This window comes from Papilio xuthus, unplaced genomic scaffold, assembly GCF_000836235.2.
Source record: "Papilio xuthus unplaced genomic scaffold, Pxut_1.1 DF826115.1, whole genome shotgun sequence".
Taxonomy (NCBI): Eukaryota; Metazoa; Arthropoda; class Insecta; order Lepidoptera; family Papilionidae; genus Papilio; species Papilio xuthus.
Window position 1 is genome coordinate 5328771 of NW_013532534.1, and position 16240 is coordinate 5345010.

Below are 16240 nucleotides of genomic sequence, written 5' to 3' on the forward strand. Positions count from 1 at the left end.
AGTGCAAAGGTACGATTCAAATTTTGTGAACAATTTTGTTCTAAAATCGCAAGATTGTCAACGAGTCCTCGTTTTAAATATATCTGATGGAATTCTTTGAGTAATTTATGAAATAATTTAGACATCGGAATTTTATTACACTTCGTATTTATATTTTGAAAGACTATTTGGAATAAATCTATTTACTTTTATTTCTATTCTATAACGAATAAATAATTCTATATCAAAACGCGGTTACAACATATCACTAAATGCAGAATTATTTGGTACGCTAGTACATTATAAGGTTAACGGGCGAATCATATTCTTAGGGTTAGGAGGACAATTGCGATTTATAGAAACGTAAATTCAGTTCCTAGTGTATACAATCAGATGAAAGTAAAGTACTATGCTATTAGTTAATTAATTCTCAATTATTAGGCTAACATTCTGATGTTTTATAGTTTTTTTTTAATTATAATATAGGTGATACATTAGTATCGTGTAATGTCAAATAAGCAATTGGCAAAAATTAATGCCCCCAAAACAGAAATTCGGTGAAAAACGTCTTTTAAAAGTTATAAATTGTTAACAAAATATTTTTTTTGTAAAACAGAATATTTGGATTTTAGGTTTGGAGTTTTACTTATAAGTAAGGTGTTCAACAGGTCTCCGGCAGGGGTGCTGGAGCGTAAGGGCGGAGTCCCTCGACGCGGTCAATTTATCTGCGGTGGCGGGCGGCGACGCAACGCTGCCGTGCGACACCCGCTCGCCGCAACCGCCAGATGCACTACTTCTTGTTGTCTGGTATAAAGACGATGTTCCAATATATAGGTAAGTTTTTGAACTAGTATCCAGCAAATTATGGTAAGAACATATAAAAAAAGTTAGTTTTTTACAGATCTTATCCACAGTACGTTCTATTACCTAATTTTTTTATAGACTTTTTTTTTGTTTAATGTTTCGTTGCTTGTTACTAACGCCTACCTACGCAATGGTAATTTTGAAATACTAGCAATGCTTTCTATACTAAAAATATGTTGCACGTTTGTTACAAATAGAGATCAGTATTCTATATCAAATATGAAGTATCGTCAGATGTCCACATCCGCTGCAGCTGTACTGCATTATTCATATTATAACTTCGTGTTTGTTTCATTGTTGCATTCCAAGATGCATTTGTGTATGAAGCATTAAGCATTGTATGTGTAATATTCAATTTTTAACGTTACGTTCATTTAACTTCACGATTAGAATTCGTAAAGTATGGAATTTTCAAATATCTAACATAACACAAAGTGATGAATTCTTCCAGACCGTTTCATTTCTTTAAATCATAAGAAAATCAGATGTAACAACTTTATTGTCAACTAGCTATTGCGCGCTACTCCGATCCCTGTATTTAAAAAAACTTAGTAACTAGGTAGCCCATGTGTTTTTCGACACTATGTTTTACATCTATGTCAAATTTCAGCGAGATCCATGGAGCCGTTCTGGAGATACCTTGTACCAAACATACATGTATACATACACGCAAACAGGCGCATTTTTAATATTAGTAAGATCTAGTAATCAATCAATGGCATCTTAACTCCATTTCATGTCTTTGTCATCATTGCTACGAGAATACACAAGACACAAATATACGCATCGATTTTCAAGAACAAAAGATTATCAGTTTCCTGCGAAATAAAAGAAAATTTCCATTCCTTGCTTCTAGTTAGTGTTTTTGCTGTTATAAAATATATTAACATACTCAAATAAAGTAAGTTAAATGCGCCACAGTATTCTGTTAGAATTTGTGAACGCAATTTCATTAGTACTGTTTAGGTATTCTACTTTAATGCTTGTACCGCTCGAGTAAATATTTGAATCTTAGCTGACGACGAAGCTTCATAACTTTCTACCCTTGTAACTGTTTTGAAATATTCATTAATGACTGAGTTTTAATAAAGTTCTATTTCTTTGAAAGTATTAAGTATGAGATAAGAATAATGATGAAACTCTTAGTCGGCGTTGATTAACACGATAGCTCTGTAAAATATTGCTCAGATTATATTTAGTTAAGACCAAATTATTCTTTAGTTTTAAATTAAATTTTATATTCTACAAAATAAGAACTTTGCCATTAAAATAGGTTAACGTTATAAGTTTAATAATAAACAATCTTACTAATATTAAAAATGCGAATGTTTAGATTGATGGATGGATATTTGCAGGTATCTCCAGAACGGGTGTATAGATCTTGATGAAATTTGGCATACATATAGAATTAAGTCTAGAACTTAGCGGGTGACCGATTCTTTAAATGGAATATAAAATTAAGTTCGATGTTTAAAAACATTAAAATACATAAACAATGTAAAAGGGAAAAAGTAAATAAATATTTTGAATATGTACATATAATGTTTTATTGCAAATGATCTGCTTTTCAAAGTAGTAGTAATTGTAGTTTGCTAATTCTTGAAAGTCTAAATAGAAACGTTCTATGAATAACTCAAATTGTTCAGGTATATTTATAAATTCACGGGAAAACGTAACAGATAACTAGTACTTGTGTAGTACAGTCAAACTTCACAGTATTAAATCACTTTTTCTACTAACAAGTATTTCTACTAAAAGTTATATTGAGAACGGTCATTTAATAGCTTGCTGTTGGTTTCTGAGTGCAACATCTCGATACAAAAATTAAGTCATCCCTCACAATTTTCTTGACAAAATAGTGATAACAATATTTAAAAGGAGATTTTGGTTTTAGAAACCCACTGTTAGGTAATAATTTATCGAAGTGAAGTATTATTTTTAAAATGGCAACACTTTTGCCATTTAAATTGTAACATTTTAGTCGGTTCGGAATTTAAAAAAAAGAATAATAACTACAACACACATGTCTCAATTTATGTCGCGATTCTTTATACTCTATTTTGTTTTTATAGGTTTGGTAAAATGGACGAGAATATCCGTGGTTTTTGGCTTGCAAAAAAAAAATTACTTTACACTTGAATATTTTTTACATCTTTTAAAAATAAAAAATTGTAGTAATATATTGCTATAATATATTTTAAAATAATATTTACCGTTTGAGTTTAACTTAAAAGTATAGATAAATAAGTTTGCGTGGAGATATAAAATGGTTCAAACTTTGTGTGAAGTTTCAGAAGAAAAGTTACTATCTTGTTCAAAATGTTGGTGTAAGTAAAATAAAGTTCAACACAAAATGTCACAGTTTAACACAACTTATTACAAAATATTAAAATACTAACTATTGCCGATAGTAATTAATAAAAAACTAAGTAGCCTTTGTGTTTTTCTAGACTATGCTTTACATCTGTGCCAATTTTTTTTAGGATCCGTTGAGCCGTTCCGGAGATACCTTTAAACATCCATGCATCCATCTAAAAATTCGCATTTATAATATTAGTAAGAAGTAAGATATAAATTTAAAACAAGAACAATATAGATATCCACACACACCTTACTCACATCCCATCGCTGTTACAATATGTCTAAACAACTCTCCAACTATTATAACATAGAATAGAAATATTATGAAAATCATGAAAAATATTACGAAACATTGAAAAATTTACGACACAAAGCTATATAGTTATATTCGACACTTTAATACTTCAAGTGATGATGATGATGACTTAAGTCAGATATAAAATAAAATCCATTTTAACTCAGTAAAAACTTTATTGAATAAAATCTACTACAAAACATTTTTCATATCAAAATTTTACGTGTTTCAGCTGACAGTTCAATGTCAAACAACACACGGTCGGGTTATCTCGTGACGTCACAAGATTCATGACTTAACCACGCACAAGCAATGTGTGCATATTTTATACAACGTTCAGACGCTTATTTATTATGCATGATTGTTTGGCTGTCGCTAAATAAAAGGAATGCTACATCGTGTGTCTGTAAAAGTCTAATTTAGTTTATCTTACTAATATTATAAATGCGAATGTTTAGATGGATTCATATTTGTTTGAAGATATCTCTAAAACGGCTCAATTAATCTCGCTGATATTTGGCATAGATGTAGAATATAGTCAGCAACACATAGGCGATTTAATTTTTTTAATTCTGCGCGGGCGCTATCGCTGCTGACAGCCAGTATGCTATATTATCAAACGGATTGTACGATGTAATTTTTTTATTTGATTTAATACCTTTCGTTTATTTCTATAAATAATTGTAGATTATAATTACATAAAAAGATTAGCGTGGTTTGGACATGTTGTGAGGAGGGATGATGATGATATAAGCAAAAAAGTAATGAGATTGAATGTGGATGGCTACAAGGGTAGAGGAAGACCAAAAAAAGTATGGAATAACTGTGTGAAACGGCTGATAGAGATGTATGGAGGAGTAGTACATGCTGTGCCTACCCTCGATAGGGATAAGGGCAGGTTGATGATGAATTACATGATTTCACTAGTATTTAATAAGCGTCGAAATGCATAGTAATAAATTAATTTTATGTTTTCATAAAGTCATTTTAAATGTATAATACTCAATTATTAAATCGAATAACGAGACATAGTTTAATTCGATACACTAATTAATTTATTCCAAACGAGTACTTTATTGCAGTATTCAAATGGTTAGTTTAAATATTTATGAGTAAATTCATAAATTTTATTCATTAATTTTGATGTTTATTAACATAGTATAATAAACAAATTAAAAATATAAAAACACTTCATAACTTTCCTTTTGTTTTTAATAAACCTCAGGCATCAAAATATTGTGGCTTTCAGCCAATAAATGAATTCCAAATATTTAAAATAACTTTACAAAGTTCTATTAATATTATGTCAACAGAATTTATTGAGAAATTCGATGTGGCGTAGATTAAATTATCTCAATATTGGCTGGCATTCAAATTCAAAAACCATTTCTAATAAATACTGTTGTTATTGCTTTCCAGTGATAAGAACCTTATAGAGATTTGCAATAATATAACGCTTTTCGAAGATAATTTCAAACGTTTCATTAAATTTAACATTTTTGTTGTTGACTGTACTTTGATCTTATACGATTTTTTTTTATCAAATTCGAATAATTTTAAAAACCTTGAATAACAAAGAAAGATCGAAGAAAGTATAGATGGATTTAGGGGCAGAGAATATTTCGCTGTTGTTTATTTAAAATTTATTTTTGGAAAATCAGCTATATTTTTTACTTGACGAGAGAGGTTTCATTTGATCCATGTTTCCCAAGTTGTGAAAGTGTATACCTTTTTTCTCACACCTTATTCGATGTGTTCGAGTATATTCTTAAGAGCAAGAAAGTTGCATAGCATTATATTTTTTTGTGAATTTTTTTAAAAACTTTGTATCGAATGGCAGCCAATAGATGGCGTTATTTCATTAGTCGGGTTTTTCTTAAATTAAGGTTAACTTTAACGTAAACCAAAGATAACATTTATTCTTAATATTTTAAAGAATTAAATAAAATAACATACGTATACATTTATTACTATAAAGTATTAAAGGTAACATTTTCCGGTTTCACAACTCGGGACATTTTTTAAGGCTTTAGTTGTGGGTAGCGGCGGGGACGCTTGAGGCTTAGCGGTCATGGTTTGTGCCAATAAATATCCGTTTTCTTTTTTTTTTCAACAAAAAAAGAACACTTTACCGCTAACGGTACTGCGATAACTTCTCTTCTATTGACGTTTGAAATTTAAAAAGGGCTTTGTATAAAATCTAATAGAGGACAGAATTCAACTTTTCCACTAAATAAATTTCAACTGAAAATACTATGTAAAAATTGTATATTTAATTATTTTGTATAGTAGTTAGAAAGCAAAATTATAAATATTTATGGTTGATTTTGAAAAAATTACAAATCAATAAAAGAAAATTGTAGGACATTTAAGATATTAATGCTCTAAGAAAAACTTATTAATAAAATTTCTGCGAGTGTAAATCGCCGTAGGGAAGACGAACATAGGGGATGGAGAACAATCATCGTAGGCTTACAAAGTTTCACCATACCATACAAACTTGAAGCAAAATTAAGGAGAAACACGCTCTGAGCAATTTATCTACTGACTATATTACATATTAAATTGCTAACTATGTATTTAATTAGATTTCAACAAAAACGGGCAATAACGCATATTTTAAAGTTTCTTATTCACAAATAAATATCACGTAAAAGTAACCCAGTTTTACAACAGGTCTATGATTGACGTACACCTCCCTTAAAGGCCGGCAACGCATCTGCGGTTCCTCTGGCGTTGCGGATGTCCGTAGGCGTCGGATCAAATAATTTTAGGCGATTCGTTGCTCGCCCGCTTCTCCTATAAATAAATGTACGTTGGCATCCTTATGTTAACATTTATGAGTGGAAGGAAGAATACGACTTTAGTCCATAATAGCTTACGTATCAATATCTTACCTTCAAAATGCTTTACTGTATAGGAAACCGTTATAATCAGCTATGTTACCAACCGTACAAAGAACTTTGCTAAGGCGCTTTAAGTCCGCTTAGTTATGAAATATTTATGAGTCGAAACGTTTTCATTTCAAAGCATAGCGGTAGCTGCTTTCACGCGAATTTCCAAGGTAACTTCTGAAGGAAATAAATGGTTCACGATAATTATGTTTCGAGCGGGCGTAGCGTCATCAAGAAGGTACGAATTGTGTTACCTCTTATGTTTTAGCAATTATTACGTTTAGGCTAATGTTAGTTTTATCAAGGGAAATTTAAATATCGGCAACTTGTTATATAATATTTATTACGTTTCTTCCTAATATTATAAATGCGAATGTTCAGAAGGGTTAATTTAATTTATTTATTAAAACAACCTAAATAAGTATAAAATCAATAAATCACAAACTAAATTAGACACATTTATTTATTCTTAAAATTTTATATGCCTGATTTTTAAAATATAGATAATTCATTTATAAAAGATCTTGAGTTATCACTAAATATGTTTGTTTGAAGGTACCTCTGGAACGGCTCTACAGATGTTGATGAAATTTGGCACAGATGTAAAACATAGTCTAGAAGACCACATAGGCTTGATTATTTTTAATTCCATGCGAACGGAGTTGGGGATGACAACTAGTGGTTTTATATTAAGATAGAAAACGTTTAAATTGCATTAATATCTTTCACAAAATGAAATGATATGAGATGTGAGTCGATTAGTTTGACTGATATATCACAGCTTTTGCAAACTTATCCTCTTGTTGAACGTTTCAGCAAAAACGTTCGTGCTGGAAATTCCAACGTTAATTTCTGCACTGTAACGTTTATTAATGGTATCAAGTCACGATTACACCTTGTACGAAATACAATTATTTCATTTCACGAACATAATTTTCTTTTAAACGTTCTGATTGTCTGTGAAATGGGAATCAACAAGTTTGTTAACAAAGTTCGCTTTAATATTTCTCAGTAAAGTTTGCTATTATTATTCGTATTTCTTATGTATTGTGTGGGTTTGCACTTGTTGAATAACATCGGAATGTGTTCGAGCGACTTATTACCTGCATAAAATTAAATGGTATAGTTAACTTAGATAATCTATTACGATCATTAAGTATAACTTAATCACACTAATAGCTTCCAATAAACATAAACAAATGTATGTGTGTATGCATTGATAGCTATAATGCGTTCTCAATAATAATGTAGGTAGGTCGACGGTAATAAAGTAGGAATCACTAGAATAAACCCAGCAAATATCTATAGAAAAGGAATTAAGCCAGCTCAAGAGTTTCCAGTTATAGTTTTTAGTCTATAATGTTGCAAAATTTCCCGGTAATATTAATTCGTAAAGGTTTAATTCCATCTATATGTATAGATTATAACTAGCCCATCATCAGCATCTGCTCACTATACATCCCCATTGAGAGGCTCGGAGTCTACCTTAAGTTAGAACTAAGGCTTAGTCAACCGGTGGACCGGTGCGGGATGATTGACTTCACACATATCTTTGAATGTCCTTGCAGGTATAGGCTGGTTGCATCACGATGTTTTCCTTCGCCGAAGGATAAACGTTCTTTCTTCTCTCGAAATTGAAAAACACATTGATACACGGCGGGATTTGAATCTAGGGCCTGCAGATTACAAGTTTTTAACCTCTGAGCCACCGACGTTCTTGAAAACTTGAACACAAATTATATTATCCAGGTTATAAAAATTCAATGATAAGATTACTTTTTTCAAATACTTTCATGTTTGTGTTAACATGTATATTTTTATTTCTTATACGTGTGTCGCTGACCTTGAGTACACCTGGCCGCTCGTTACTTCAGGTCTTTGTATTATTGATATATTTGTAAAATGTTGACATATGCTAAATTCTCATATTAGAACCTGCATAAAAATGGTATAAAGATTTTCAGTACAAATAATTTGGAAATAAAAATCAATTTTTATTACTAGCATTAAAGAGCTCTTGTTTTTCTACAAAAACAATTTTGTTAATATTATAAATGCGAATGTTAAAATAGATGAATGGATGGATGGACGTTTGTTAGAAGGTAACACAACGGTTGCATGGATCTCGTTGAAATTCGGTGTAGATAAAGTAAAGCCTGGGTGAATACATAAACTACAAATATTTTTTTAGTTCCACGCATACGGAGTCGGAGGTGACAGTTACTATAGTTATTCACACAAAATGTTTTCACACTTGTGACTGGAGATTAATTTTTTATCATACATATAGTGCTAATTCAAGTTTTAATTTTCATTCTATATCGGCTTCGTTTTATAACTTAAAATAACATAACATTAAAATCGTGAAATAATAAATATCAGAGTTTAAAACTAGTCAGTGCTGATACGGACTAATTAACTGTATTTTAGTGTAGCCATTTTTAGTGACTATGTAATAATATAACCACGATATTTAATTTCATTCTTTTGTTAGTTACGACAGTCGCGAGAAGAGTCCGTCCGCGCACTGGGCGGACGACTCGCTGGGAGGGCGCGCGCGCTGGCACGCCGCGCCGCATGCCGCACTGCGCATACGCGACGTCCTGCCCACAGATCGCGCCCTCTACCGCTGTCGGGTCGACTTCAAAGTGTCGCCTACAAGAAACTATAAGTTTATACTGCATGTTATAGGTAAGTAAAATACATTTTTACATTGTCCATTTCGCTAAAGAAGTAGCATTGATGTATGGTATATAAGAAAATTCAGGTACTAAAGCTAGAATGTCTTTGATTAGAGAATGTTACCATGAAAAACAGGGCCACGTAATCTGAAGTTAAATCAATAGTGAGACCCATAGATTATTCTAACATTCACTTGTTAAAAGGAACGAGGAGTTAACAAGAGTTTTATAAAATCGATACAAGTCTTGATTTAAATACGGGTAGCGTTTGTTATTACTTGAAACTGTTCGTAGAATACAGTTTTCATTTACGGCGTATAACGTTGTGTTTTAATTGCATAATTATTGTAAAATAGCTTTGTTATAAAACAAGCCGAGTATGATTAGCCTTGACTTCAAACCTACCAAGGTTTCAGCGCAGCTATAATTAAAACTGTTCTGATAGTTTGAATCGTATGTACTTGAGTTCGTTTGAAGTTGTTTCGTGTTACACGGTTCAAATAATTGATCAATTTCCAACCCCTTTTTCCTGTACACTTTATATAACAAACTTTGTATTATTTCCACAAGGTTAAGGAATAATTTATTGTTAAGCGTTTTGTTTAAATAATTGTTAATTATTCATTTGTTTATTTGGTCAATATATAAATACTAGCAGCCATCCGCGACCCGTCCACGCTGTATTAAAGATAGTCCGGTGTTCCCTGCTAGTTTGCCCCTTCTCTTATAACAGAAACTTCATAAGTAGTCTTCTACCAGAATATGTTCTATGTATTTCATCAAGATCCGTTTAGCCGATCCGAAGATATCTTGTAACAAACATCTAAACATTCGCATTTATAAAGTGAGTATTATAAGACTCGCATCAAAATAAATAATTAAAAAAATAACTAAACACAACAGTGATGTTAATTATTATAACTAAATCCTTTTTATAATTTCTTTGAAGTCAGTTTCATGCATAAATTCATAAATAAACAGCTTCAAAAAGAAATATCTAATGCGTATTTTTTACTTAAACGAAGTCGTACCCGAGCTTTTATTTTACCATATTTTTCTTATCAAATATAAGTAATGTTGAAAAAAAGTACCTCTAAATTTAAATTACTGCTTTTGCAAACTCCACTTTGGCAATAAGCCAAATTAAAATTTGTTGTTAGTATGCTTTTTCTTTTATACTTCATATTTCGTATACGCTTTTATAAAATTGAAGTTTATTTTGAGAATCCACATAAGTATTAGTAATTACTGTTTATACAATGGAAATGTTAGCGTATTAATTATTATGATATCTATATACTTTTATATAACACTCATAATATCTATTTCAGTCCTACAGAAGAAAAGACTTTTAGCTTTTAAGATGTTATTTAGAAAATGTTAGTGTTGCTTACATTGTTACTTCAGCATTTGAATACAAAGGAGTTTTCGGCATATTTGTATTTACCTCCATAAGCATTAAAGACCACATAGAGTTGTTTGAACGCTTATAATATAAGCTTACAAAATTTCAATGACATTAGCTAACTTAATATGTAAAAATTATACTAATACATTAATCTTACTAATATTATAAATGCAAATGTTTGGATGGATGGATGGATGTTTGTTTAAGGTAGCTCCGCAACAGGTTAACGGATCTCACTGAAATTTAACATAGATGCAGAACATAGTTTGGCAGAACACATAGGCTACTAATTATCTTTTTTTAATGACACGCGGACAGATTCGCAAGCAACAGTTAATATTATAAATCCTCAGAATGTCCTAAATGTATGCCAAAAGTGAACGAACATTATCGTTACTTTTCGTAGCATAGATCGTTAAATTATTTCACAACACTTACAATATCCTCCGTACTCATGTTTGTTAGTTTCTTTAAGAGAATCTACAAAAGTTTTTCTTCACAGCAATACTGCCCATATGAAAAAAGATTTTAAACATCAAACGTGAAACTTACGGAGCTCATTATGTGAAAACACGTCGTAGTGCAGTATGCTCTACATATGTAAATACACCACGTTATATAATACTAGCAGTTGCGTGCAATTCCGTCGGCGCAGAATTAAAACTTTATCAGTAAATTATGTATTCTTCCAGACTACATTCTCTGTGCCAAACTTCATCAAAATCTGTTAAGTCGTTCCGGAGATATCTTCAAACAAACATACATCCATCCATCTAAACATTCGAATTTATAATATTATAATAGTAAGAAGTATACATTTTGACAAAGTAAAACTCTCGTCAATTGTCTCCAAGCTGACTGAAAAGCTCTGTCAAATGGTCATTGACTTAAAAGCTTATATTTGTCATGAATATTATTAAATATGTGTCGCGTAATTTGTATATGGATTTTTTGTTCAAAGCTTTTTATGACATAGCAGTAATCCTGCACAATTGACATCTGCTAACAATGAAACATGTCGATATTATTTTTTTCAGAGGGGGAATGATACTAAAGTACTTTTATTTACATAGTAATTTTAGTCAAGTCATGTATAAATTAGTTTTAATTTTAAACATCAAGTAAACATCAATGTACTAAAAAGGACAATATTATATGTTTTAAGTAAGAAGCATTCAAATTTTATTTAAAAACCTGATTATCACTAGTTCATTTTTATTCATTAGTAGGGTGATATTTAAAAAAAAAAACTTTAAATTAAAAACATATGAAGTGTTATAATATTTCGAAATATTATTCAAACCTTTTTAGATTTCAATAATGACGGAGTTACTAAAAATTTCGAACGTAATTAACAAAAGTAGGATGTGTTAAACACAAAAACATTTGTTGCAGAACTTCCTGAGAAACCGAAAATATTTGACGCACGTGAAAAAGAAGTAGTCGGAGTAGCCGGGCCGTATATAGAGGACACCAGTCTCAAACTCACCTGTGTTGTAAGTGGAGGTAAAAGTAGTAGACATCGTTATTACTGGTATTGTTGAAATATTTCTTCATTATATATCACTAGCTGTCGCCCGCGACTCCGTCCGCGCGGTACTAAAAAAAAATTCTATATCTGTGCCAAATTTCATCAAGACCCAAACATGCACCCATCCATCCATCTAAGCATTCGCATTTATAATATTAGTATGAAGTTAGATTAGAATAATACAAATGAATACTATTTGTACTTACAATTTCTTTCATTATTATCTCTGATTTGTATTGTGACTAAAATAATTCATAATAATTTATTTTTTTAATTTATTATGGATTTATAAAAGTTAAAATTGAAATTGTTTTTAGCATCTCTAAAATAAAAGCTCTGTAATAATTTGGCGTCTCTTAGCTAAAAGGAAACGACAAGATTAAGTAAAGTTAAAGAGTAACGCTCGGTAACAAATTTAATTATACCCACAGGTAAACCGATGCCGCGCGTTCGCTGGTGGAGAGACGATAAAGTAATAGCAACATTAGCTGCCGCGGAAGACGGCTCGCGTCTCAGCTTACTCGAACTTAAGATACCGAAATTAAAGCGAGAATATTTCGAAGCGGTGTACACTTGTACTGCCGATAATACAGCCCTCGTACCACCTTTGAGAACCAACGTACAAATACAACTGTATCGTAAGTATGCAAAGTTTACATTAACCTTAATTATGAAACAAGATTCCTTTTTCCTTGAATTTTATGTTACATATATATTTCTTGCAAAATATCTTTATTTCTTCAATCAGAGACGTTGTTACTGTGAATTTTATTTAATTTAATTGGTAAAAAATACGCTTCGATTTTAAAATTTTCAAAAACAAAGCTTTTAAAACAAACGTGTAATAATAAATGGCCGTATGATATATTTTTTCAACAAAATAACACCTAACAGTAACAACTCATACGATGTTACAGCAAAATGAAATCCAGCGAAATCCTAGCGATTAACCTAGATCAAACGGCAGGCTTGTCCGCGCCGCAGATTATCTCAGATATGACGGCGGATTACGGAATTCTTTTGTGTCATTTTACCGGCACGCCAGAGTGCGATCATTAGTTTTTATTTGTGCGGCTTCATTGTCCTGCAGTAACACCATCGCTCTGCCAGAATAACAGGAAATTATTCTCCATTATCATAATATTATTCGGCTTCTAATGCACGCCATGCCAGACTCGCTAGTTCAACTTTCACAAACTTTTATGGATGGCGGTTACATTTTCGTCGTTGTACTTTTCAATTTGTGCCGCTAATGGAATAAAATTAGCTCTTTTTTAATCTACATTTATAAAGCTTACCTAAACGTGACTTTAATTCATTCAAGGTATGGTAATTATAAAGAAATAACCGTTAAAGCTTTTATTACATCTAACGCGGCGATTTTATTTAAGCTTGCAATAAAATGTTATTAAAATTATAGAAGCAATAGGCATTAAATAATACTCCTGTGTTTACAAATGTACGACTACATACATAATTTTGAACAATTAACCAATTACGAGTGGTTGAGTAATTCATATTTTATTTGACTATTAGTTTTTAAATAATTACTGAGTTTTTTCCCACATTATTTAGGCAAAATAATAACAGTATAAAGAATAATAATTACAACACACCCGACTGTTGCGGAGTACGAATAGCTAATATGTAAATAAAACTTTTTTTAATAAGTATGGTGCTATTAAAAACTATATTTATGATACCAAAATATCTCTTAATTATTACTTGCCGTAAGTTTTGGAGACCAACATCTTTGTATAAATATATCATTATCCTTGCCATTACAATTTGACAAAACAGACATAAGAACATGATTTAAACAAGAATTCTGCTCCCAAAACCCAAGATTAATGTGCCTTATTCTATTCTATTAATAAGTTGAAAGTGATATAAAATTATTTGTGTATAGTGCGACCACTATTTGTGGAAATTCTGGCGAGAGAACAGCCACTATCAGTAGGCCAGGAAGCCGAACTTGCGTGCAGAGCGGTCGGAGCGAGACCTCCAGCGATTATAACTTGGTGGCTGGACGATAAACCAGTAGCAGTAACCGAACCTCAAAAAGTAAGTGTGAACATGAATATTTTATGACCAGGTACTCATTATCCTATAAAATACATAGACCATAATAATTCTTTAAAATTGAAGTTGAAAGAAGATTTTTTAACCTCGAAGCAAACTAGTCAAAAAAGAACCAATATAGTCAAAAAGCAGGAACATGTTTCTGTTACATTTAATGTGTGTTTTTGTTATACAAGTATAATATTGTAATTAATGATTTGTAGTCGTTAATAGTACTTGTAAGAATGTTTTAACATCACTTTTTTTTTGTTTTGTTCTCAGAACTCGGACGATTTCAACGAAACAGTATCATTTCTGCGATGGACGCCCCGAATGGAGCACGACGGCCGGGTGCTTACCTGTCGAGCGTCTCACGTGAAACTGGAACACACCACTATTGAGACCACCATGTCACTCAACTTGCATTGTAGGAATTTTTCTTTTCTCACACAAATAAAACACAAGTTTTCCACCGACGTCTTATACTTTATTGTTTTCTTAATGAATGTTTTTTGTGTTATCTCGTTCTGTGTTAGATTTTTTTAATTAAAGAAAAATCATTGACTTTTGTCATACATTTCTGGAACAGTAGGAGTTTATAGATTTACAAGTTACATTGTTTCAAACTTTATATGTATAATCTTTGTTATTGGGCTGCAATATAGTTCTTACTTAAGTATATAATTACTTATATATTATAATTTACAATTGCATTACTTTAATGGTTTCTTATCGCAATTTATCAGTGCCATATAAATTTGATTATCGAGAAAATTTCATTAAATGCGACTTTTTTGTAAACTTATTTACATACTATCTATTACATAATATACCTGTTATTCAGATGTGCCGATCGTAGTTTTACAATTGGGATCGAAACTTAATCCCAACGACATAGAAGAAGGTGACGACGTGTACTTTGAGTGCGTCGTGCGCGCCAATCCACCAGCTTACAAAGTAGTTTGGGAACATAACGTGAGTAAAATAGCTTAAACGTGAGTTTCATGTATGTAGAACAAATAAAGTTCGCTGACTCGAGTACCTAACTTTATACAGCTTACTTTAAACCTTAAACCTTAAACAATGACAAAGCAGCGCATACGTTAGTACATCGAGTAAAGAAATTCAGAGTTTAGGTATACCACTACATTTTAAAGTATTATTACTATTTTATGAAATTAATATAGCCCTTCTAATAAAGATCTTATGCCGTAGTATAGTAGTATCTGGGCTGGTGATCAAAATGGTGGTCCTTCCATTAATTATCATTCCTTTTGAATTTAATTATTGTAATATGATCTTTAAATTTTTTTAATTATCCTTTTACATCATAAATTTTCAAGCTTATTAAGATGCGAGCCGTTAAAAATAATCTTTCGCTGCCAGGGTCAAGTAATGACGCACAATCAGCGCGCTGGGGTAATTGCGGGCTCGGCACATTTGGCTCTACAAGGAGTGTCCAGGGAACAAGCGGGAAGATACGTGTGTACCGCCTCCAATGTGGAAGGAGATGGCAGATCTCCTCCAGTCAATCTCTTAGTTATATGTAAGTTTTCTATATTAAAAACACGGACGCTTATGACACACATTACTACGATTCTTATGAATACATCTGTAAGTAAATTATGCAAGATAAATCTCTTGTAAAATCAAATAGCAATATTATAATGAGCAGTATAAAAACAAGAAGAAAGACACGCTAACAAAGGACTTCAGTATTTTAATTCTACGCTATTGACACGTCCCTCTTCATTATTATCTATAAAGCTTCGTACACACGTTCGACGCTTGTTAGGACTCTTAATAAGGCCCTACTTCGTTACCGATACGATCAATTTACGCTCGCCTAGGGCGGCCCCGCCGACACCTCGTTATTATGGACCTCTTTTTTTATTAATGGCAACCTAGTAAGGAAATAATAATCATGCAGACAGGCAGTTATATCGTCTAATTGCTCGATTTCTTTATCTTTATATTTTATAGACTCATATTTTTCACAAATATAGATTTATGATTCGAATATGTTTAGTTGTACTTTTCATAAATTTTCTCCTCTGTTTAAATGAATCCTTTAATCGTCCATAGCTGGCTTATCATAGCCTTATAACTACAACTCCTTTTATGTTTACTTAGATCAGATTTAACAAATCTACACTAAAGCGTCTT

General features: G+C 31.6%; 1 protein-coding gene across 1 annotated transcript in view; it reads left to right on the forward strand.

The window, feature by feature from the left end:
• Positions 1-16240, forward strand: part of LOC106123242 (nephrin) — a 36523-nt gene that overhangs the window by 11380 nt on the left and 8903 nt on the right. Inside the window, exons 2-9 of the mRNA XM_013319473.1 lie at positions 648-813; positions 8888-9084; positions 11878-11988; positions 12445-12651; positions 13923-14077; positions 14357-14501; positions 14919-15049; positions 15461-15620. Of these exons, the coding sequence (XP_013174927.1) occupies positions 648-813; positions 8888-9084; positions 11878-11988; positions 12445-12651; positions 13923-14077; positions 14357-14501; positions 14919-15049; positions 15461-15620 (1272 nt within the window). The remainder of the gene's footprint in view (positions 1-647; positions 814-8887; positions 9085-11877; positions 11989-12444; positions 12652-13922; positions 14078-14356; positions 14502-14918; positions 15050-15460; positions 15621-16240) is intronic.